The sequence below is a fragment of the Pristiophorus japonicus genome, chromosome 15, assembly GCF_044704955.1.
Source record: "Pristiophorus japonicus isolate sPriJap1 chromosome 15, sPriJap1.hap1, whole genome shotgun sequence".
Lineage (NCBI taxonomy): Eukaryota > Metazoa > Chordata > Chondrichthyes > Pristiophoridae > Pristiophorus > Pristiophorus japonicus.
In genome coordinates this window covers 115,013,675-115,035,995 of record NC_091991.1, presented here as the reverse complement: position 1 = coordinate 115,035,995, position 22,321 = coordinate 115,013,675, and the positions used below count along the sequence as shown (strand labels likewise).

At 47.1% G+C, this 22,321-nt stretch overlaps 1 protein-coding gene across 2 annotated transcripts in view; it reads right to left on the bottom strand.

Moving 5' to 3' along the window:
* Nucleotides 1-22,321, bottom strand: part of LOC139280998 (uncharacterized) — a 70,860-nt gene that overhangs the window by 5,161 nt on the left and 43,378 nt on the right. For both annotated transcript variants that reach the window (XM_070900850.1, XM_070900851.1), the window contains exons 4-7: nucleotides 11,431-11,484; nucleotides 6,458-6,521; nucleotides 6,131-6,230; nucleotides 5,241-5,300 (exon numbers count right to left, since the gene is read on the bottom strand). In XM_070900850.1, coding sequence (XP_070756951.1) covers nucleotides 5,258-5,300; nucleotides 6,131-6,230; nucleotides 6,458-6,521; nucleotides 11,431-11,484 — 261 coding nt within the window. In that variant the 3' untranslated portion in view covers nucleotides 5,241-5,257. The remainder of the gene's footprint in view (nucleotides 1-5,240; nucleotides 5,301-6,130; nucleotides 6,231-6,457; nucleotides 6,522-11,430; nucleotides 11,485-22,321) is intronic.

The following is a 22,321-nucleotide window of genomic DNA, read 5'->3' as shown; positions in this document are numbered from 1 at the left end:
AACCATCTTCTTCCGAGCAGCGTTGGACCATCACCAGCAACGATCCACAAAGGTAGCTTGTGCATCGTGCCTCCATGGGACACCTGGACATCCACTCTGTCAACGACTGGGATGGTGTCATTTGTGTAAGTGAGCAGCTTCACCTGGATCGGGAGCAGTTTAGGTAGTTCGGCGGGATTGTCCCAGAGTTTCTCGAAGGCCGCCTGGTTCATCAGCGATTGGCATCACCGACCTCCATCGAGACTGGGACACTGTTGATTTCGACTTCCATTTTCAACAGAGAACTCTCAGTGGAGCAGGTAAACACTCCGTATACCACTTCCTGGGGCTGAGCTGCCTCCTGGACTCTCTCTTCGTCTTCATCAGCCCTGGAGCCTGGGAGATCGACAAACTCTTCAGCGACTCGGTGAGTAAAATTTCTTTTACACATTCGCTGGAGATGGCCTTTAGTGTTACAGCCTTTGCAAGTATAGTCCTTGTATACTTTGTCACTGGTGGGCCCTGTGATTTCCTCCACAGCGCCAGCATGGGGCTGGCCGGTTGGCCCCATGTGGCAGATTCAAGGTTGCGGGACTCGGGGTAGCAGTCTTGCCTCTAAAAGGTGACAGTCGGTTCATGGTACTTGCCGGGTTAGAGTCCTGGGGGTGAGTCATCATCCTCTTGGAATCGCAGGCTGAGGCCATGAATGCGTGGCTGGAGTTGATTGCCTTCTGCAGGGTGACCGTAGTGTCCGCAGAGAGCAGCCTGTGGAAGAGGCCCTCGTGGCCGATTCCAATAATAAAGATGTCCCTCAGTGCTTCGGTGAGGTGGTCGCCAAAATCACACAGTGCAGCCAATCATCTCAGGTCTGCAGCATATTTTGCGATTTCTTGGCCTTCGGGCTGCGGTGTGTAGAACCAGTGTCCGGCTGTGAGGATGCTCTCTTTAGGCGAGAGCTATTCCTGTATCATTGTTACGAGCTCCACGTACATTTTGGTTGTCATCTTCTCTGGGGCTAACAAGTCCCTGACAAGGCCATAAACGGTGGGTCCACAACTGCTGAGCAGGATAGCTCTGTGCTTATCAGTCAGCGAGGTCGGTGTGTCTCCAGTCAGGTCATTCGTGATGAAGTAGTGTTCTAGCCTTTCCACAAAGGCATCCCAATCTTCCCCATCAGCGAATTGTTGGAATTGTTGAAAGTTGCCAAAGTTAGCCATTTTTCGCGTGGAAATTTGTAATCTCGTTGCTAGTTATTTTGTCTGCAAGCACTCTAGTAATGACTCCACAAGGTAAGGTATTGCACTTGGACTGTTGTGACCTTAGTCCATTTATTGCAGCTCCTGAATAAGGGTACAGTAAACATAGAAACATAGAAAATAGGTGCAAGAGTAGGCCGTTCGGCCCTTCGAGCCTGCACCACCATTCAATAAGATCGTGGCTGATCATTCATCTCAGTACCCCTTTCCTGCTTTCTCTCCATACCTCTTGATCCCTTTAGCCGTAAGGGCCATATCTAACTCCCTCTTGAATATATCCAATGAACTGGCATCAACAACTCTCTGCGGTAGAGAATTCCACAGGTTAACCACTCTGAGTGAAGGAGTTTCTCCTCATCTCGGTCCCAAATGGCTTACCCCTTATCCTTAGACTGTCCCCCCTGGTTCTGGACTTCCCCAACATCGGGAACATTCTTCCTGCAACTAACCTGTCCAGTCCCGTCAGAATTTTATATGTTTCTATGAGATCCCCTCTCATCCTTCTCAACTCCAGTGAATACAGGCCGAGTCGATCCAGTCTCGCCTCATATATCAGTCCTGCCATCCCGGGAATCAGTATGGTGAACCTTCGTTGCACTCTCTCAGATTAGGAGACCAAAACTGTACACAATATTTCAGGTGAGGCCTCACCAAGGCCCTGTACAACTGCAGTAAGACCTCCCTGCTCCTATACTCAAATCCCCTAGCTATGAAGGCCAACATGCCATTTATCTTCTTCACCGCCTGCTGTACCTGCATGCCAACTTTCAATGACTGATGTACCATGACACCCAGGTCTCGTTGCACCTCCCCTTTTCCTAATCTGCCGCCATTCAGATAATATTCTGCCTTCGTGTTTTTGCCACCAAAGTGGATAACCTCACATTTATCCACATTATACTGCATCTGCCATGCATTTGCCCACTAACCTAACCTGTCCAAGTCACCCTGCAGCTTCTTAGCATCCTCCTTACAACTCACACCGCCACCCAGCTTAGTGTTATCTGCAAACTTGGAGATATTACGCTCAATATCTTCATCTAAGTCATCAATGTATATTGTAAATAGCTGAGGTCCCAGCACTGAGCCCTGCGGCACCCCACTAGTCACTGCCTGCCATTCTGAAAAGGACCAGTTTATCCCAACTCTCTGCTTCCTCTCTGCCAACCAGTTCTCTATCCACGTCAATACATTACCCCCAATACTACGTGCTTTAATTTTGCACACCAATCTTTTGTGTGGGACCTTGTCAAAAGCCTTTTGAAAGTCCAAATATACCACATCCACTGGTTTTCCCTTGTCCACTCTACTAGTTACATCCTCAAAGAATTCTAGAAGATCTGTCAAGGATGATTTCCCTTTCATAAATCCATGCTGACTTGGACCGATTCTGTCACTGCTTTCCAAATGCGCTGCTATTTCATCTTTAATAATTGATTGCAACATTTTCCCCACTACTGATGTCAGATTAACTGGTCTATAATTCCCCATTTTCTCTCTCCCTCCTTTTTTAAAAAGTGGTGTTACATTAACTACTCTCCAGTCCATAGGAACTGATCCAGTTGATAGATTGTTGGAAAATGATCACCAATGCATTCACTATTTCTAGGGCCACTTTCTTAAGTACTCTGGGATGCAGATTATCAGGCCCTGGGGATTTATCGGCCTTCAATCCCATCAATTTCCCCAACACAATTTCCTGACTAATAAGGATTTCCTTCAGTTCCTCCTTCTCACTAGACCCTCGGTCCCCTAGTATTTCCGGAAGGTTATTTGTTCAATTGGTCTGCCATTTCTTTGTAAAGTAAGCTCCCTTTTATACTTGGTTACCTGCAGTGTGCAGGTGACCTCTCGGTCTCCACCAGTTGTACCCTCTGGTGGTACAGGCATCGTGTATACAATGTGAAGATACATTAAGTGGTCTTATGTAACTGTACATGGAGTGTACAGGGTATATACATACACAACAGAGAGTTTACTCCAAACACTTGCAGCGTGTATAAAGCTCAATCTGTCTTCCAAATGCAGTAAGCAACAGCTTGGAAAGTGAACTGTTATGAGATGGGAGCTTTTATAGCACATTGGCAGTTGACAAATAATGAGATGATTCTATTGTCATACAATTCCCGACCTGCATACCTGACGCGATCCCCGAGCAGCGTGGACCTCGTAAAATGCGTCAGCTCAAAATACTTCTTAATGGGCTGTTAACAAGGTTATAATAACCTGAACTGCCTCCCTCGCTGCTGCGTGTCGGGTCTGTTCAGCGCTGACAGACACGACATCTGGGAAAGGCGCGTAGCAGAGGGTTGACAGCTTTCCAAAAAATTTTTTTTCCCATCCTACCCACCACCAAAAAATCCCCCCTCCCCACAGATTTGAATTCAAAGTCTAGCCTGACAGCTCAGTGCAGTACTGCATTATTAGAGGTAACATCTTTCAGCCGGGTCGTTAAACCGAGGCCCCATTTGTCGTCTCAGGCGGATGTAAAAGATCCCATTGCACTTTCCGAAGACGACACGGGAATTCTCCACAGTATCCTGGCCAACATTTCTTTCAACCAGTGTTACTAAAACAGATTATATGATCATCATCTGATTGCTATTTGTGGAACCATGCTGTGCACAAATCAGCACTTTTCCCACATTACAACCATGGCAACACTTCTAAAAGTACACCCCGAGGTCATAAAAGACAAGTCTTTCCTTACTCTTTTTAACTAAGACAGCAATGGGGGTGTGATATAATTAGACTCAGCCCCAAGAAATAACCAAGAAAGATTTTTAAAATTCTTTGCACAGAGTGGTTAGAATGTGGAATTCTCTGCCATAATCATTAGAGGCCAAGTCCATAAATCCTTTTTACAAGGGAATGACAGCTGCTTAAAAAAGTACAATATCAAAGATGAGAAGTGAGCAGGAAAGTGGGATTAGACTGGGCAGCTCATGTGAAGAAAAACTGTAGCAGACTTAAAAGGCTTAATGGCCTGTATCTATACTGAAACTTTCAATGATCTCACAGACCAAGTGTGGTCGGTATCAGGAGGAATGCACTATACTTCCCACACAAAACCTCCATGTCAGAAAAAGTACTCACACCAGCACCCAAAAAACATAAAATCAAATGTCAATATGTTGAGTTTTTGCCCCGAGTTCTGGCTTAATTTCTCATGGTTTAGCAGATCAGAAGTTGGGAGGTATTCATGGTATCCCAAGCAGTGTGGGAGCATCACCTGCCCATGTGCTTTGACTGTGGCATTTCCTGGAGAGAATGAGACAGACAAGCATCAGGAAAGATGGGCAACTCACCTCACCTTTATATTTGAGGGAGTAAGCATCTGTGGGGTATTACATTTTTGGGACTGGCCAGCTAAACTGTAGTCTTTCCTGGTCCTGTACTTTGCTATGTTCTCATGTAAATGTTTAAAACTGCTCGGTGAGAATTTGAGATTCAATTTGGTGGTAAATCTGTGGGAAAATAGCTCTGATACATAGCTCCACATGGAGCTGTGCTACTGAAGCACCATTGTTTACCGTGCCAAAGTCTTGTGCTCTGACCAAAGTGTGCCTAGGAACAATAAATACATGTTCCACTCACTATAACAGCATGCAGATCCATACGCTGGCAACCAGGGTGCAAATGTAGTGTGGATGATGAACTCTGTATTTAAACTGCTGTATATAAGGCACAGAGTTCCACAGACAGCACGGATGCAGATAAAAACAAACATTTGTCAAACCCCTGTACTTGTATCTAGCCAAATGTCATGCTTCACGGGAGTTGAGATGGCAGTTCCAATGGTACACAGAAGATGAAATGGAAGGTTGTATTAAGCTAAACTGAGCATTAATTGTGGGTTTGAGCACAAATTCAGCCAGTCCAGGCCCTCTTCTGATTATTGTGAGGAAACCTGTGAACTCCCTCCAGATAAATTGCAAGGTCATGAATAACGAAGTTTGAGCTGAATACATTTCATCCGGCTGCCTGTTTGGCAATGGAACTTACCCCAGACGGAGTCAAATCTAGTCAGAGGATTGCAGGCTTCTGGGTTGCAGCACATCATCCCTGTAAAAGATAGGACACACACACTGATTTATAGCATTTCAAAAGGAACAAAATCCCAGAATGTAAAACCACACCAAGAACCTACCTCTGCCTCAATCTTCAACTCTTTATTTGGGGCACTGAACATGTCATGCACAACATATTTTATATTAGAGATAGAAATTTTCCCGGGTACAAGACAAAAAGACAAGCAATGAAAACAAAACACTCTCCATCCTGCTGGCTATATTGAAAGAAACAGCTTACCCTCACAGTCACAGCTCGCTGAAGACTCCAGAGTTGACCACAGCCAAATAACTCAGGAAGGGGTCTCCAACAAAGCAAGCAAATGGCAGATTTGGAGATATATAAAAAAGTCAAAGCTTGTTTGAGTTTACACCTTCAAAGTACATTTACCCCCGAAATCTGCTTCCAGAAGGTGCGAAAGTGCCTCAGTACGTTACTTACAAAGAAATCACATACGCTGCTATTAAATAAATTTATGATTTCATTATGCACAAGGGATGATTCCACAAAGTAACAGGGTATGGCGCTCAATGGGAGGGAGTGGTTCTCAGGGAGTGACACTTGCAAAGCGGCATACACTGGGAGCGGACCTTGGAAAATTGCAGGTGCACAGCCGTGATTTGGACACGCTGCTTGGAAAGCCAGGTTATAGAATTGCCCCTATCGTGTGCAGAGGATATTGTCCCTGCAACTGTTGAGAAGTTTTGCCCACTGCTCAGTAGTGGAGCCTTCTGCCATTACAAAGAACTCCATTTACAATTCGCTCAAAACTGTCGGGTGATAGGTGAGCCAATGGCTAGCGTTTGTGTGCGGCAGTCCCTTACCGAGGTGGAGTTTCAAGCCTTGGAGCAGGTGGTGCCCGCCTGACTCGAATAAATTCCGAGCGCTCCCTGTTGTGATCGAGTGTCTCCTGGACAGCTTGCTCTGGTAAGACATAAATGTGAAATCGGCATTAGATTTTCTTCCAACTCCCAGATGGAAGCACATGTTCTAGTGATCTAGTCTACCATGCAACCCAGGCTCATGTACCAAAGAAAGTTACATTACTTACAAAATACATTTAGAGTTCTTTGCGCTTTTAAAGATGATATATTATAGGTATATTAAATCACACTGGAAGGTCTAGCGATGCGGTATTTATTCTGACTCACCAATCTGATCCATTATATTCTGTGTTGCACTAGTTGCAGGTGGATGCTCCAGAACTTCTCTCCCCTACAAAAACAAAGATTGTGCTTGTAATGCAAGATTGCTATTTGATTCACTGAATAGGTCCATCTTCTTTACTTTTACACAAAATAACAATTCACGCACTTTTTCCCTACTGCGAAATACTGCGGATGCTGGAATCTGAAATAAAAACAAAAAACGCTGGAAATCTCAACAGGTCAGGCAGCATCTGTGGAGAGAGAAACAAAGTTAAATTTTAGGTCGATGACCCTTCGTCAGAACGAGCAAATGTTTGAGATGAATAAATTCTTAAGGAGCACTGAAAGGGGGAGAGGAGAAAAGAAAAGGGAAGGTCTGTAATAGGGTTACTTGGCCAAGAGAAATGAAACTCAATGACCAGGTTTAAGTGACCCTTGCAGATGTATTTGAACTTGGATATTCAAGAGTCTGAGTATAGTATTAGGCAGTCCCTTGTATCGAAGATGATCCACTCCCACACCAAAAAGGGATGAGTTCACAGGTGTTTCAATGAGGGACCTGACATTCTACATCCCGAACTACATGTTGAAGGGTGGAAGATGCCTGTGCATGGATTTTTTTAACGTGGGATGGCCGTTGCACACCAGCCACCACACAGGCTTGACAGAGCTAGGTCTTGATCCAGTGGTAAGGGTTAACCAAGGCGACTGGAGACCAAATATCAAAATATTAAACACCAGCCTAGTTGAAGGGTTATTATCAACAGAAACAAACAGTTTCAGTGATAGTTATTTAATTCTTTATCGATCCAGAGATGTTAGTATCCATCTCTCAAGCAGACCTTGACACTTTCAAAAGTTTTAACTTCAATCCAGAACATACAAACACCTCCCTGACCCAAAGATGGACACATAATTCAAACTATATATTTTTTAATGTTTGTAACCAAAATGTACCACTTCATCATTAATTACATTAAAGTCCACCAAACTCAATATAGCTACTATTGAGAGCCTTCGTGTCATGTTTGCTACTCATGGTTTGCCTGACACTGTTATGAGCGACAACAGATCTTGCTTCACAAGTCTTGAGTTTCAGGAGTTCATGAAACTCAATGGTATTATACATGTAAGGTCAGCTCCATTCAAACCTGCTTCTAATGGTCAAGCAGAGCGTACTGTTCAAACGATCAAGCAGAGTATGGTTTATGTGCTATGTAAAACGTAAACCTTATCATATTATGGTCACTACTCCTGAAATGCTAACCCACATTTAACTGATCAACCTGATCTATTCTGTTACTGATAATTAGATCTAAGCAGGAGAATTACAAAATTATACGGCACAGAAGGAGGCCATTCGGCCCATCGTGCCTGTGCCGGCTCTTGGGAAGAGCTGTCCGATTAATCCCACTCCCTTGCTCTTTCCCCATAGCCCTGTAAATTTTTCACCTTCAAGTATTTATCCAATTTCCTTTTGAAAGTTGCTATTGAATCTGCTTCCACCGCCCTTTCAGGCAGCACATTCCAAATCACTTGCTGTGTAAAAAAACAAATCCTCATGTCACATCTGGTTCTTTTGCCAATTACTTTAAATCTGTGTCCTCTGGATATTGACCCTTCTGCTACCGGAAACTGTTTCTCCTCATTTATTCTATCAAATCCATTCATGATTTTGAACACCTTTATCAAATCTCCCCTTAACCTTCCCTACTTAGAGAAGAACCACAGCTTCTCCACGTAACTGAAGTCCCTCATCCCAGGTACTATTCTGGTAAATTTCCTGCACCCTCTGTAAGCCCTTGACATCCTCCCAAATATGTGGTGCCCAGAATTGGCCACAATACTCCAGCTGGGGTCTAACCATGTGTTTTATAAAGGTGTAGCATAACCTCCTTGCTTTATACTCTATGCGGGTAATTTTAACCCTATTCCCTCACAGAAACCTGGCGGGTGGGCAATTGGAATCGCCTCCCTCGCTCTTACCTAACGGAAAGCTGCCATGATCACAACATCTGCAATTTTAACCTTCTCTCCTGAGCAGGAAGCAAGGACCTGCACCTGTAGCCAACAGGGGCCTTCTTTACATATGCATGTCGTGGCCGGTGACATAATTTTAACTCGGGCCTGTGCGAGGAATCCACCTGGAGTTAAAATCGGGGCCTATGCCTCTATTTATAAAGCCAGGGCTCCCACAGTTTTTTTAAACAGCCTTCTCTACTTGTCCTGCCACCATCAAAGATTTGTGTATATACACACCCGGTCTCTGTTCCTGCGCCCCCTTTAAAAGTGTACCATTCAAAACATATCACTTCACACTTCTCTGCAATAAATTTCAGCTGCCATGTATCTGCCCATTTCACCAATCTGTCAATGTCCTCCTGAAGTCTATTACGATCCTCCTCATTGTTTCCTACAGTTCTGAGTTTCGTGCCAAGACTTTGACCAGTGCCTCTGCAATTTCCACCCTTACTTACCTCAACAACCTGGGATGAATCCCATTCGCATCGTGTGTCTTTTCTACTCTGAGTACTGTCAACCTTTTAAGTACTTCCTTTTTATTTTTATACTATCCAATATCTCTACTACCTCCTCCTTTACTGTGTCATTAACAGCATCCTTTTCTCTAGTGAAGACAGATACAGGTACTCATTTAGTACCTCAGCCATGCCCTCTGCCTCCACGAGATCTCCTTTTTGATCCATAATCGGCCCACCCTTTTACGATTTATTGTGTTTCTAAAAGAATTTTGGGTTCCTTTTTATGTACCCGCGAATCTATTCCCATATTCTCTGCCCCTTTTACTTCATTTTTTAGTTCTCCTCTGTACTCAGCTTGGTTGTCTACTGGATTATGAACCTGGCATTTGTCATAAGCATCCTTCTGTTTCATTTTAATCTCCGTATCGCCGTCATTTTATTACTTTAGTATTTAACGTGAATCAAACAGTCCAGGGAAATCTTTCATCAACAGGAGAGGGGGTTCTTTGACAGACACGTGAGGTGTCCTCATCAAAAACAGGACCTCGAGTTCTGAAGCTGCAAAATTCTTGCCAAATGTATGTGAAAGCAAACACTTCTGGATTGCAGCCTGGTGAAAGAACTGAAAGACCTGCCGTCAACTTCAGGGGAAGCATGGGTGGGTCCAAGCTGGCATAGTCATCAACATCATAGGCGGTCCCTCGAACGAGGATGACTTGATTCCACATGAGTTCACAGATGTTCCAGTGAAGGAACCGATGTTCCAGTCTTGAACTCCAATTGAGGGAGTAAAAGATGTCTGTGCGTGGATTTTTTTAATGTGTGACTGTTACACATCAGCCACCACATGGGCTTGACAGAGCTAGGTCTTGGTTCAGGATTAACCAGGACGACTGGAGACCTGCTCTGCATATATACCCTTCACACTATATCTGTCCCAATATTAGATAGTTAAAATCCCCTATTACTATCCTATGGTTTTTGGACTGCACAGAAACTTGCCTACATATTTGCTCTTTTATCTCCCTCCCACTGTTTGGGGGTCTATAATACAAGCCCAGCAGTGTGATCGCCACTTTTTTTATTTTTCAGTTTGACCCATATGGCCTCATTTGATGATCCCTCTACCATATTATTCCTCCTCACAGCTGTAATGGTATCTTTAATCCCCCATTTTACTCCCCTGTGCCCGGTCTAAAAATCCTGTAACCAGGAATATTGAGCTGCCAAACCTGCTCCTCTTTCGCCATGTCTCTGTCTACCTGTGCTCTCAGCTCATCTGCCTTATTTGCTATACTCCTTGTATTGAAGTATTTACCATCTAGCATAGGAAGACCTCCTTGATTACTACTTACTAACTGTTGTTCCTCAGTCTTACAAATTCACTTTCTACATTCTTGCTTTCCAATTTCAGCTTTACTTCCTTCCCCGTTGAATTTGTTCTCCGGTTCCCAATGCCCTGGCAAGCTCGTTTAAACTCTCCCCAACAGAACTAGCAAAATTCCCCGTGAGTATATTGATCCAGGTGCTGTTGAGGTGCAACCCATCCAGTTTGTACAAGTCCCATCTCCCCCAGAAGCGGTCCAAATGCCTCAGCAATTTAAAGCCCTCTCTCCTGCAGCAACTCTCCAGCTACGTGTTCATCTTCTCTATCCTTCTATTCTTGTACTCATTAGCACGTGGCATCGGTAGTGACCCGGAAATTACTACCTTTGAGGTTCTACCCTTTAATTTTTCTCCTAGCTCCCTAAATTCTGCCTGCAGGACCTCATCCCTGTTTCTACCTATGTTATTGGTCCCGATATGGACTATGACTAACTGTTCACCCTCTTTCCCCCCCCCGCCCCCCCGCCCCCCAGAATGCTGCGTCCGCTCAAGTGATATCCTTGACTCTGGCACCAGGGAGGCACGATACCATCCTGGGGTTATGTCTACAGCTGCAGAAACGCCTCGCTATTCCTCTAACTATTGAATCCCCTACCACTATAGCTCTTTTATTCTTTGTCCCTCCTCGCTGTGCAGTAGAGCCACCCATGGTGCCTTGGACTTGGCTCTTGCTCACCAGAAATCTAATGTTTTAAATCACCCTTGTTAAATGAAACAATTCCTAATCATACTGCACCTGCGACTCCAGTTGGGAAAGCTACCATCCGCTCCAAAGGCGCAATCCATTTGTGCGGGAGCACAGTAACTGGTTCCGAATAATATTTCCATATCAGGGAAATCATTAAAGCTGCCTGAACAATATAGTAGACCCAGTACAGACAGCTGCTTTAGTCTAGACATCATTAGTCTTGACAGAGAGCTGTTAACCCATGTTGTTACAACACTCCCACTTATTCCACAATCATGGTGAAGAACTGTACAAAGGTCTACACAGATAACTTCTTAAAGCTCCTAAAAAGAGACCTCCAGCTTTGAGATAGAACTCTCCAAAAGGGCAAGCCCAGGTTGAAAAATCTAGCAAGATCTTGTGATAAAGAAAAAAAATCTTACTTCTCCTCCACCGTGTCTCCGAGGGTCTACCTGCTCTGAGGGTTCGATCTTGACCTGGGCAATGAACAAAATTGTGCTTCAATGACAGGCAGTAAAATACCAATCATATAAACTATGCATTGGAAACCTTTAAATGTTTTTCATATCTTCTAATTTTGCCTTATTAGTTGGGAAAACAGTGCTATAGCCTACTGACTTGATGAGAGTATAAGTTCAGAGAATACTCCCTATAAGTTAAATGACTTCACATAGGTAGAATGGGCCTATGTTCCTAATGGAGAAATGGCAGGTATTAAATAAAGAACTGATGTGATTAATGAAATGGGCATTGATAGCCCGAATGGTCTTTCTAGAGAGTAGGAAAGAGTGCACCACAGATAATGGGGAAAAGAATGAGCATGTCAAGTCAGAGGAGATGTCTTTATATGGCAAATGTAGGAAGATCATGTGGACAATCTCAGCTCAAAACATCTGAAGAGATCAAATCTGCAGTATTTAGGGTTAAGCACAGACTTTCTCATTCTTGCTCTTATGTTTTTCTAAAATGGTCTGTCACAGTCTTCAGTAAAACTCCCAAACACTGCTACAGTATAGGGTGTAATTTATATCTTATTGTTCATTTTAAACAGGATGGGGGGAGAAATTCAGTTGTGGCAGTAACCCAGGTGGAGCGGTAATTTTAGCGTCTTGAGAAAGTTTGCACCTCCCGCCGAGAAATTGGTCAGAATTGGGCGAAGAGCTGAAGGTGACACAAAATCAGCCATTATACACTTGACCTGGGGGTGCTAACGAAAATGCCAACGCTAATTTTAACACACCCATTGCGCATGCGCCGATCTCCCGAATGCGATACCGGGAAAAGCAGATTCTTAAAGTCGCACGTTTAGTATGCGCATGCGCAGCTCCACCTCCTCACTGACCTTAGAGCAGGAAAATGGAGGAACAGGGAAGAAGGCAGAGAGTGCACCGCTTCTCAGCTATGGTGCTTGAGGGCTTGTTGGAGGCTGTGGAGAGGCGCAACAATGCCCTGCATCCTGGAGGGGGACGAAGGTAATCCCCACGAGTGTTCAGGAGGTTATGGAGGGAGGTGGCCCAGCAAGTCTCTGCCCGCGACACAGTGGTCAGGACAGCGACTCAATGTCGCATGAAATACAACGACCTCACTAGGGTCGTCAGGACGAGTACCTTTTACATTAACCTTGCAATGTGTTCATGTGAGCCTCACTGTCTTACACAATGTAAAGGCTTTACACTGCCCATCCCTTCTCTATGTGTACCAGGCTATATTCCTCGTTGCTGGAGACACCCCAAACGCTCTCTATCGCCTCACCAGACATGCCCCGCCCATCTAAGCGTCTCTCCCCTTCTAGCTCCAAATTCAGCCGGAGGACACCCACCAACATCTTTTAAATCTTCATATGCGGTGACAGGCCTTCAGTCTCATACTTACTCGTTGCTCTTTGTCCCCAAATCCCCCCATTGACACATTCACTGTACACTGCCACGCAGGCTGAGATGCAAAGATTCACACCTCGCGACATTAGTAGTGAATCACTTACTGCAGACACATTTGGCACACGAGTAGCTACAGACCCACTGACAACTTCTTGTTTTGGTCACTGCAGGGCAAACTCGCCCACAACAGGCGAGAGCAGGAGTGGACAGGAGCCAGTGCCCCAGGAACCTTACCGCCATCGAGGAGCGAGTGTCCGTCCTCATGGGCCTACCAGTCGGGGCGGAGGCAGCGGGCGAGGCAGAGCACTCGCATGACAGTGACGGTTTGTGAATGAGATGTCCATTTTCTGTGACAGCCCTGAACCTTGAGCCCACATGCCTTACAACATGTAGCTCCACAATAATGATGCCCGTTCTTTCTTGCCTCCCTGCCTCCTCCCCAACTGCTATCCACACTTGTGTTGCTTTGTGCTGACAGATGATGAGCCAGGTGAGCTGCAGTCTGCCCGTCAGTTGCCGTCATCACACGAGAGGGAGGATGAGGAAGGCGTGTGTGGCCACAAACCGAACCCGTCCTCAGTGCTCGCAAGTGGGGCAAGCAGCTCGGTGGAGGAGGGCTCGATGGCGGGGTTTCCAGACCCAGATGCTCCTAGCCCCAGTGGCCCGCAGTAACGCGTTGCATGAGATGAAGCTCAGGGGGCCAGCTCTCCAGAGGGTAAGTTGGCTCAGGAGTCCTGCTCAGAATCAAGCAGATGAGGACCTGGATTTGGAGGCTATGTCCAGGGAGTTGTCACAGATGCAGAGATTATGGGTGCATTGGGGAGTGTGCCACAGAGCATGGATGCAGTTGCTGAGTGTGGCAGAGGCTAACTCCAGCATTACCCATGCCTCTTAGCATTCCCCGAGATCATCCTTGCCCCTCTAAACTGGGAAGCGGTCTCAACGGGCGACAGTGGGGTCCCAGAGGTAATAGCGCATGCCATGGTTGACATGGCAGTAGCCATGACATCACAGGCCAAAGCCACGCAAGGTCTTCATGATGTCATGCACTGGTTGCTGGCATGCAATCTCAGACTGCAGCATTTCAAGCGCTCCCTGGGTTTATGCAGTCTCAGAGTTCTGCCATGCAGTGTCTGCTGCTATCCTCTCGGTCATCCCTATAGTCGGACGGGGAACAGATGGTGCTGCAGCAGGTCAGCAATCTGTGGGAGCACATATTGCTCCTGATGCTCCGACACCGCCCCGGAGGACTGACAGCGTGCCGCAGGAAATGGAAGTTGCTGTCCTTCCTTACGATGACAGCATTCCGGCTCCCGCCACTGCTAGTCTGTTTCTGCACCCACCACGGCCTGCGCCCCAGCCATCTCACACTACTGCTGCCGCCCATCATGAGGCGGTGCAGTCAGCAGCCGGGCCTTCCATGGCCACAGCTCGCCCACGTAGGCTGTCTGTCCTGATTGACTTACACAGTAGCCCTCAAACAACCTTGCTGCAGGCACTGAGGCCACCTTGACAAGGATTAGTAGATGTGGGAGAGGGGGTGAGGCAGATGGGTGGGAAATGACAGCATAAGACCCACTGAACAAATATCTCCCCATGGGAGGTGTACAAAAAATTAATCAACTCTCATGTTTGTTTGTTTTATTTGAAGGGGCGGGCACTCCATTTTGTTTCATTTCAGGGTGTGGGATTTTGGGGTTGGTCCAGCGGTGTCTGTTAAATAAACTCTTACTTTAATTAACCTTTGGTATATGACTGTGGACTTGTGACAGAGATGTGGCACAATGCGTGGTCATTATTAGCTGCATCCCTCAGCACCCTCCCTTTAAGCAAACCGATCCCTTATGAGCTGCCGCCAAATAGCCCTGCCACCGCCAACATTTGCACGCAGCCTCCTCCATGGCTGCTGCTGGTCCTCGTCTTGCTCGACATTCAAGGTATCAACAGGCTCCTGTTCCTCTTCCACCTCCTTCTGCGATCCCCACTGGCAAGGCCTGGGTCCTCATGAAGACCAAGTTGTACAGCATGCAGCGCACCACAATGAATAGTGAGACTTGTTGAGGGGAGTATTGAAGGTGGCCTCCAGAGCGGTCCAGACATCGGAATCGCTGCTTTAGCAGCCCTATTGTCTGTTCTCTGATGTTGCGGGTGGCGGCATGGCTCTCATTGTAGCGTTCCTCCGGGTCTATGGTGGGATTGCGGAGGATGCTAGGCCATACCCCTTGTTATGCTCATAATAAAGTGAAATAACTGAGTACTGCATGCAATGAGTAAGTGTGACCTTAGCTCCTTTAATTAAACTCCAGAGTGTTGGTACAGCATGAAAGGCCTGCTTATAAAGAGTGCTCCCAAGGGATGCTGGGATCCCTTGGGACTCCAACAGGTAGGCCCTCTGGTGGTGGTATGATACAGGTTGCCAAGGGTTACATACATAACACCACTCCCTCCCAAAGTCAATAGTACACATTTACAGGGTGAGACGATCTGGGGCTTTTCGCTCCCTTGTCGAGCATCTCGGTACAAATGCAGGTGTGGGTGAGTTGGTTGGTTCTTCGCTGGGCTGCTGGGCAGCCGGCCTTGCCAGGCTGCTGGGGATGGTGAGTTCAGCTTCGTGGTCAACCGTGATGTTGGTTGCCAATTGTGTGTGTGTTGGAGGGTCGAGGTTGGTGGTATCCTCTTCGGATTGCTCATGGTTGTGAATTGCAATTTGGTTTGGTCCAAATGCTTTCTGCACGTTAGTCCATTGGCCAATTTGACCTGAAACACCCTCCTCCCTTCTTTGGCAATGACTGTGCCAGCTAGCCATTTGGGACCATGTCCATAGTTGAGTACAAATACAGGGTCATTGACTTCAGTATCGCGTGACAAGTTCGCGCGATCATGGTACATGCTTTGTTGATGCCGCCTGCCCTCGACGTGATCATGGAGATCAGGGTGGACAATAGAGAGCCTTGTTTTGCGCACCCTTTTCATGAGCAGCTCGGCTGGGGGAACCCCGGTGAGCGAGTGGGGTCTGGTGCGGTAGCTGAGCAAGACTCGATACAGGCGGGTATGCAGGGAACCTTGCGACACATGTTTCAAGCTTTGCTTGATGGTTTGGACTGCCCGTTCTGCCTGGCCGTTGGATGCGAGCTTGAACGGGGCAGATGCGACGTGCTTGATCCCATTGCGGGTCATGAATTCCTTGAATTCAGCACTGGTGAAACACGGCCTATTGTCGCTGACAAGGACATCGGGCAGGCCGTGTGTGGCAAACATGACTCGTAGGCTTTCGATGGTGGCAGTGGACCTGCTTACAGACATTATTACACATTCAATCCATTTTGAATAAGCATCCACAACAACCAAGAACATTTTGCCTAGGAATGAGCCTGCAAAGTCAACATGGATCCTAGACCACGGTTTGGAGGGCCATGACCACAAACTTAGCGGTGCCTCTCTGGGTGCATTGCTCAGTTGAGAGCAAGTGTTGCATTGGCGCACGCATGACTCCAAGTCTGAATCGATGCCGTGCCACCATATATGGGATCTGGCTATAGCTTTCATTATTACTATGCCTGAGTGGATGCTGTGTAGGTCGCGTATGAATGTTTTCCTGCCTTTCTTAGGCAAAACCACGCGATTACCCACAAAAGCCTGCATGGACATTTCGTCTTTGCGCCACTAGAATGGCTTGATCTCTTCATGCATCTCCGTTGGGATGCTGGACCAGCTCCCAAGGAGGACACAGTTTTTTTTACCAGGGACAGTAAAGGATCCTGGCTAGTCCAGGTCCTGATCTGGCAGGCCGTAACGGGTGACTTTTCATTTTTGAATGCATCCGTCACCAAGAGCAAATCTGCAGGCTGTGCCATTTCCACCCCGATGGTGGGCAATGGTAGCCGACAGATCATCAGTGCAGTGCTCTGTGCCTGGTCTGTAGCGGATTACATAGTTGTATGCAGACAGCGTGAGCCACCCATCTTTGGATGCGGGCAGAGGCATTGGTGTTAATCCCTTTGATTTCTGAGAATAGCGATATGAGCGGCTTATGGTCAGTTTGTAGCTCAAACTTGAGACCAAACAGATACTGGTGCATTTTTTTCACCCCGTAAACGCAAGCCAGAGCTGCTTTTTCAATCATGCTGTAGGCCCTTTCGGCCTTGGACAAACTCCTGGACACATAGGCGACCGGTTGCAATGTTCCAGATTCATTAGCCTGTTGTAACACACACCTGACCCCGTATGATGACGCATCGCAAGCTAGCACTAATCGTTTACATGGGTTATACAGAACAAGCAGTTTGTTGGAACATAACAGATTTCTGGCTTTCTCAAAAGCAGCCTCGTGATTTCCCCCATACCCAGTAGCACATGTAGAGGTTCTAGCAAGGTGCTTAACCCAGGTAGGAAATTACTGAAATAGTTGAGGAGTCCCAGGAATGACTGCAGCTCCGTCACGTTCTGTGGTCTCGGCGCGTTCTTGATGGCCTCCATCTTGGCGTCGGTACATCTGATGCCGTAGGCTGCGATTCTTCTTCCAAAGAACGCGACCTCTGGTGCCAGGAAAACACACTTCGAGCGTTTCAACCTGAGTCCCACGCGATCTAGCCGACTTAGAACCTTTTCCAGCTTCTGCAAGTGTTCGATGGTGTCCCGACCTGTGACCAGTATGTCGTCCTGGAAGACCACGGTGCGCGGAACCGACTTTAGCAGGCTCTCCATGTTCCGTTGGAAAATTGCCGCGGCCGAACGAATCCCAAACGGGCATCTGTTGTAGATGAACAGACCTTTGTGCGTGTTGATGCAGGTGAGGCCTTTTGAAGATTCCTCCAGCTCCTGCGTCATGTAGGCCGAGGTCAGGTCCAACTTGGTGAGTGTCTTTCCTCCAGCCAGGGTCGCAAATAGGTCGTCTGCCTTGGGTAGCGGGTACTGGTCCTGTAGTGAAAAACGGTAAAACTTACTTTATAGTCCCCACAAATTCTGACCATGCCGTCGCCTTTGAGAACAGGAACAATCGGACTGGCCCACTCATTGAACTCCAGCGGCGCAATGATGCCTTCTCGCTGTAGCCTGTCCAGCTCAATTTCTCTCTCATCATATATATGACACCACCCGTGCCTTGTGGTGGATGGGCCGTGTACCTGGAACCAAGTAGATCTGCATCTTTGCCCCCAAGAAACTTCCAATGCCTGGCTCAAACAACGATGGGATCCTGCTCAGAACCTGGGCACATGAGGCATCGTCGACGGATGAAAGTGCTCGGATGTCGTCCCAGTTCCAACGGATTTTTCCCAGCCAGCCTCGGCCGAACAGTGTGGGGCCATCTCCTGGTACAATCCATAGTGGGAGTTCGTGCATTGCTCCATCATAGAAGACTTTTACTTCTGCGCTGCCAATAACTCTTTGGTGTAAGTTCTTAGCTTGGTGTGAATGGGGCTAAGCTTGGGCCTGTGTGCCTTGTTGCACCACAGCCTGTCGAAGGTCTTTTTGCTCATGACTCGCACCCGTGCCCAGTTCCATGGATACTGGAATTCCGTTCAGTTCAACTTTTAACGTGATCGGTGGACATTTCGTGGTGAAGGTGTGTACCCCGTACACTTCTGCCTCCTCGGTTCGAGTCTCTAGTTCAGCCTGATCCACCATGGATCGATCTTCCTCTAACGTAGTGGTTTGCAGCTCGTCTGCACATTCACTGGAGGTGTCCCATTGTTCCACAGCCTTTGCACACATAGTGTTTGAAGTGGCATTGATGGGCTCGATGATCACCTCCACAGCGCCAACAAGGTGTTAATTGCCTCGCATTAATGATTGATGGCGAATTCAGTCATCTGAGGTTGTGCAGCTGCCGGTGTGTACGTTCTGCCATATGCATTCCTGTCTGAAAACGACGTTACTTTGTGTACAGTACTAGCCGAAACCTCTATGCTGAAAAATTAATTTGGTGTTATTGTTGGTGGACATAAATGCCTGGGCTATCATTATGGCTTTGCTCAGATTCGGTGTTTCAACAGTCAATAGTTTGCGAAGGATAACTTCATGGCCAATACTAAGCACAAAAAAGTCTCTTAGCATTTGCTCAAGGAATCCATCGAATTCGCAATGTCCTGCAAGGTGCCTTAGTTCAGCGACGTAGCTTGCCACTTCCTGGCCTTCAGACTGTTGACACGTGTAGAACCGATACCTTGCCATCAAAACGCTCCCAGACCAGCGTACACAGTTCTTCATAGGATTTGGTTGTTGGTTTCACCGGAGCTAGAATATTCATTATGAGGCCATAGGTTGTTGCCCCACAGACGGTAAGCAGGATTGCCCTTCGTTTGGCAGCGTTCTCGTCCCCTTCCAGCTCGTTGGCCACGAAGTATTGGTCGAGTCGCTCCACGAAGGCCTCCCAATCGTCCCCGAAATTTCTCCAGGACACTAACAGTCCTTGGCATTTTCGCGTGGTTGTTCGTTACCTCGTTGCCAATTGTTACGCTCATAATAAAGTAATACAACTGAGTACTGTATGCAATGAGTCAGTGTGACCCTAGCTCCTTTAATTAAACTCCAGAGTGTTGGTACAGCATAGGAGGCCTGCTTATACAGTGCTCCCAAGGAATGCTGGGATCCCTTGGGACTCCAACGGGTAGGCCCTCTGGTGGTGGTATGATACAGGTTGCCAAGGATTACATACATAACATCCCTTATCCTCGAGCAGCCAGCCTCGGCCTTCCCCTGGTGGCTGAAAGTCATGGCACAGTGCTCTCCTGGAAGATAAACGCATCATGTGCGCTTCCAGGATAGCGAGCATCGACTGCGAGGATGCGCTGCATGTGGTTGCACACCAGCTACACATTTAGGGAGTAGTATCCCTTTCTGTTTCTGAAGACCTCTGCATTCTGGAATGGTGCTCGCAAGGCCATGTGTGTGCAGTCAATTGCTCCCTGTACCCTGGGGAAGCCCGCTATTCTGGCAAATCCACATGTGCTCGCATGCTGTTTCTCCCTGGTCATCGGGAAGGTAATAAAGACCGTTCGACAGCTGTAGAGCATCTGTGTGATGTTGCGAATGCAGCGATGTGCTGCGAATTGAGAGACACTGCATATGTACCCTGATGCAGCCTGGAAGGAGCCGGCGGCGTAGGTGATTGCCACCGTGACCTTCACTGCAATAGGCAGCGCAGTCCTGGTGCCAATGTGAGGCTGCAGGTCTTCCTGCAGGAGATGGCATATCTCTGTAACTACCTCCTTTCGGAAGCGCAGCCTTCTTACACACTGCTCCTTGGACAGGTGCAGGTATGAGCATTGCCGCTGGTAAAGTCATGGAGTGAGGGGGTAAGGCCTCCTGCCCTGACGTCTCGGGGTTCTCCTTCAGCCGCCGACATAGCCAACAGCCCTTTTCTCTTGATGCCGCCTTGCCAGAGCATGTAGAATGAGATGCTGGTGAATTAGTAATGCCCCCATTAAAGTTTTCCAAATGACTTTCTCTCAAGCTAAACTGTTATGTCTGTCTGCCGCAGCAAACTTGGAGGATCACGCACCATGCTCTGTGTAAACGCTGTACTGACTGACCTTCAAGGGAAGCTCTTCCTCATCCCTTTAAATAGCCACCTTTTAACGACTCTGCAAGCCTGTACGACTGTTTTTCCCAACGTTGTTATTAGCGGGCGCTAAATGAGGCAGCCGCACCTAATTTAGCGAGCTGGTCGCAAGCATGGGCGTTGCACCAGGACTGACGTCATGATCGGAGTGATTGTCAGCAGCCAGGCGCTAGCGGTTTGCGCTCCCGCTAAATCTCTAATGAATTTTTTGGCGGGACGCTAAAAGCAGCTAGCCTGGTCGCTAAGCCTTAACGCTCACATTAACGCCCCCTCTGAGCGCTGAGGTTATAGACAACTGAAAATCCAGCCCGATGGGAGTTTTATCAAATAAAATTCCTACCATAAACATAAGTCAGCATTTCTGACAGTCGAGAGCGAGAGCGACTACAATGCAAAGAGAATTGAATTTTAGGAAAGTAGGACCAAGCATCCCTTGAGCCCAAAGTCTCCATGCACCAAGTCAAGCTTGGGCATTCAGGAGCTAAAACTCCCTTCCAGTGACAGGGTGCCTGAATTGAATCCCTGAGTAGTAGATCTTCACAACAGAAGTCAGAGAATGTCAGAAGGCAAGAGATAGGTATCACAAATATATATCTATTTCACTACAAATTTTAAAAACAGGTATTAGCATCTACTTGAAACAGCAGCCCCAGATTTAATCAAGGTTAGATCAGTTGGCAAATGCCTGGTGTGCATCGATCCAAAATGATGCCAGACAATAATGTGGAAACTAAGGATCTCTAAGGATGGTGAAAGTACAGTGATAAAAACAAAACCACAACATGGTGCAAGCAAAACCAATAAATAAAGAAAACAATTTCTGCTGCAGGAAGAGTAGGGATAGACAGGAGGCACTTGCATTTATATAGCGCCTTTCAGTATCTCAGGATGTCCCAAGGTGCTTTACAGACAATTTGTAGTGTAGTCATTTTGTAAAGTAGGGAAACACAACAGCCAATCTGTGCACAGAAATATCCCACAAAAAGCAATCAAAATTGTTTGTGTTGCCCAGGACACTGGGAGATCATCCCTTCGAATAGTACCGTGGGATCTTTTACATCCACCCAAGAGGGCAGATAGGACTTTCGTTTAACAAATCATATGAAAGAAGGTATCTCCAACAGTGCAGTATTCCCTCAGTACTGCACTTAAGTGTCACCCTGGCTTACTGCTGGAGAGCAGCTTCAACAGACAACCATCTGACTCAAAAGACGAGTTTATTTGATTCGTTCATGGGATATGGGCATCAGTGGCAAGGCCAGTATTTATTGCCCATCCCTAATTGCCCTTGCGAAGGTGGTGGTGAGCTGCCTTCTTGGACCACTGCAGTCCATATGGTGAAAGTACTCCCATAGTGCTATTAGGGAACGAGTTCCAGGATTTTGACCCACCAGCGATGAAGGAACGGTGATATATTTACAAGTCACGATGGTGTGTGACATAGAGGGGAACTTGGAGGTCACGGTGTTCCCATGCGCCTGTTGGATGCTAGAGGTCACGGGTTTGGGAGGTGCTGTCGAAGAAGACATGGCGAATTGCTGCAGTGCATCTTGTAGATGGCACATACTGCAGCCACGGTGCACTGGTGGTGGAGGGAGTAAATAGTTAAGGAGGTAGATGGGATGCTAATCAAGGGGGCTGCTTTGTCCTGGATGGTATTGAGCTTAGAGTCTTGTTGGTGCTGCATCCAAGCAAGTGGAGAGTATTTCATCACACTCCTGACTTGTGCCCTGTAGATGGTGGAAAGGCTTTGTGGAGTCAGGAGGAGAGACACTCACCGCAGAATACCCAGCCTCCGACCTGCTCTTGTAGCCACAGTATTTATGTAGCTGGTCCAGTTGTTTCTGGACCCTCAAGATTTTGATGGTGGGGGAT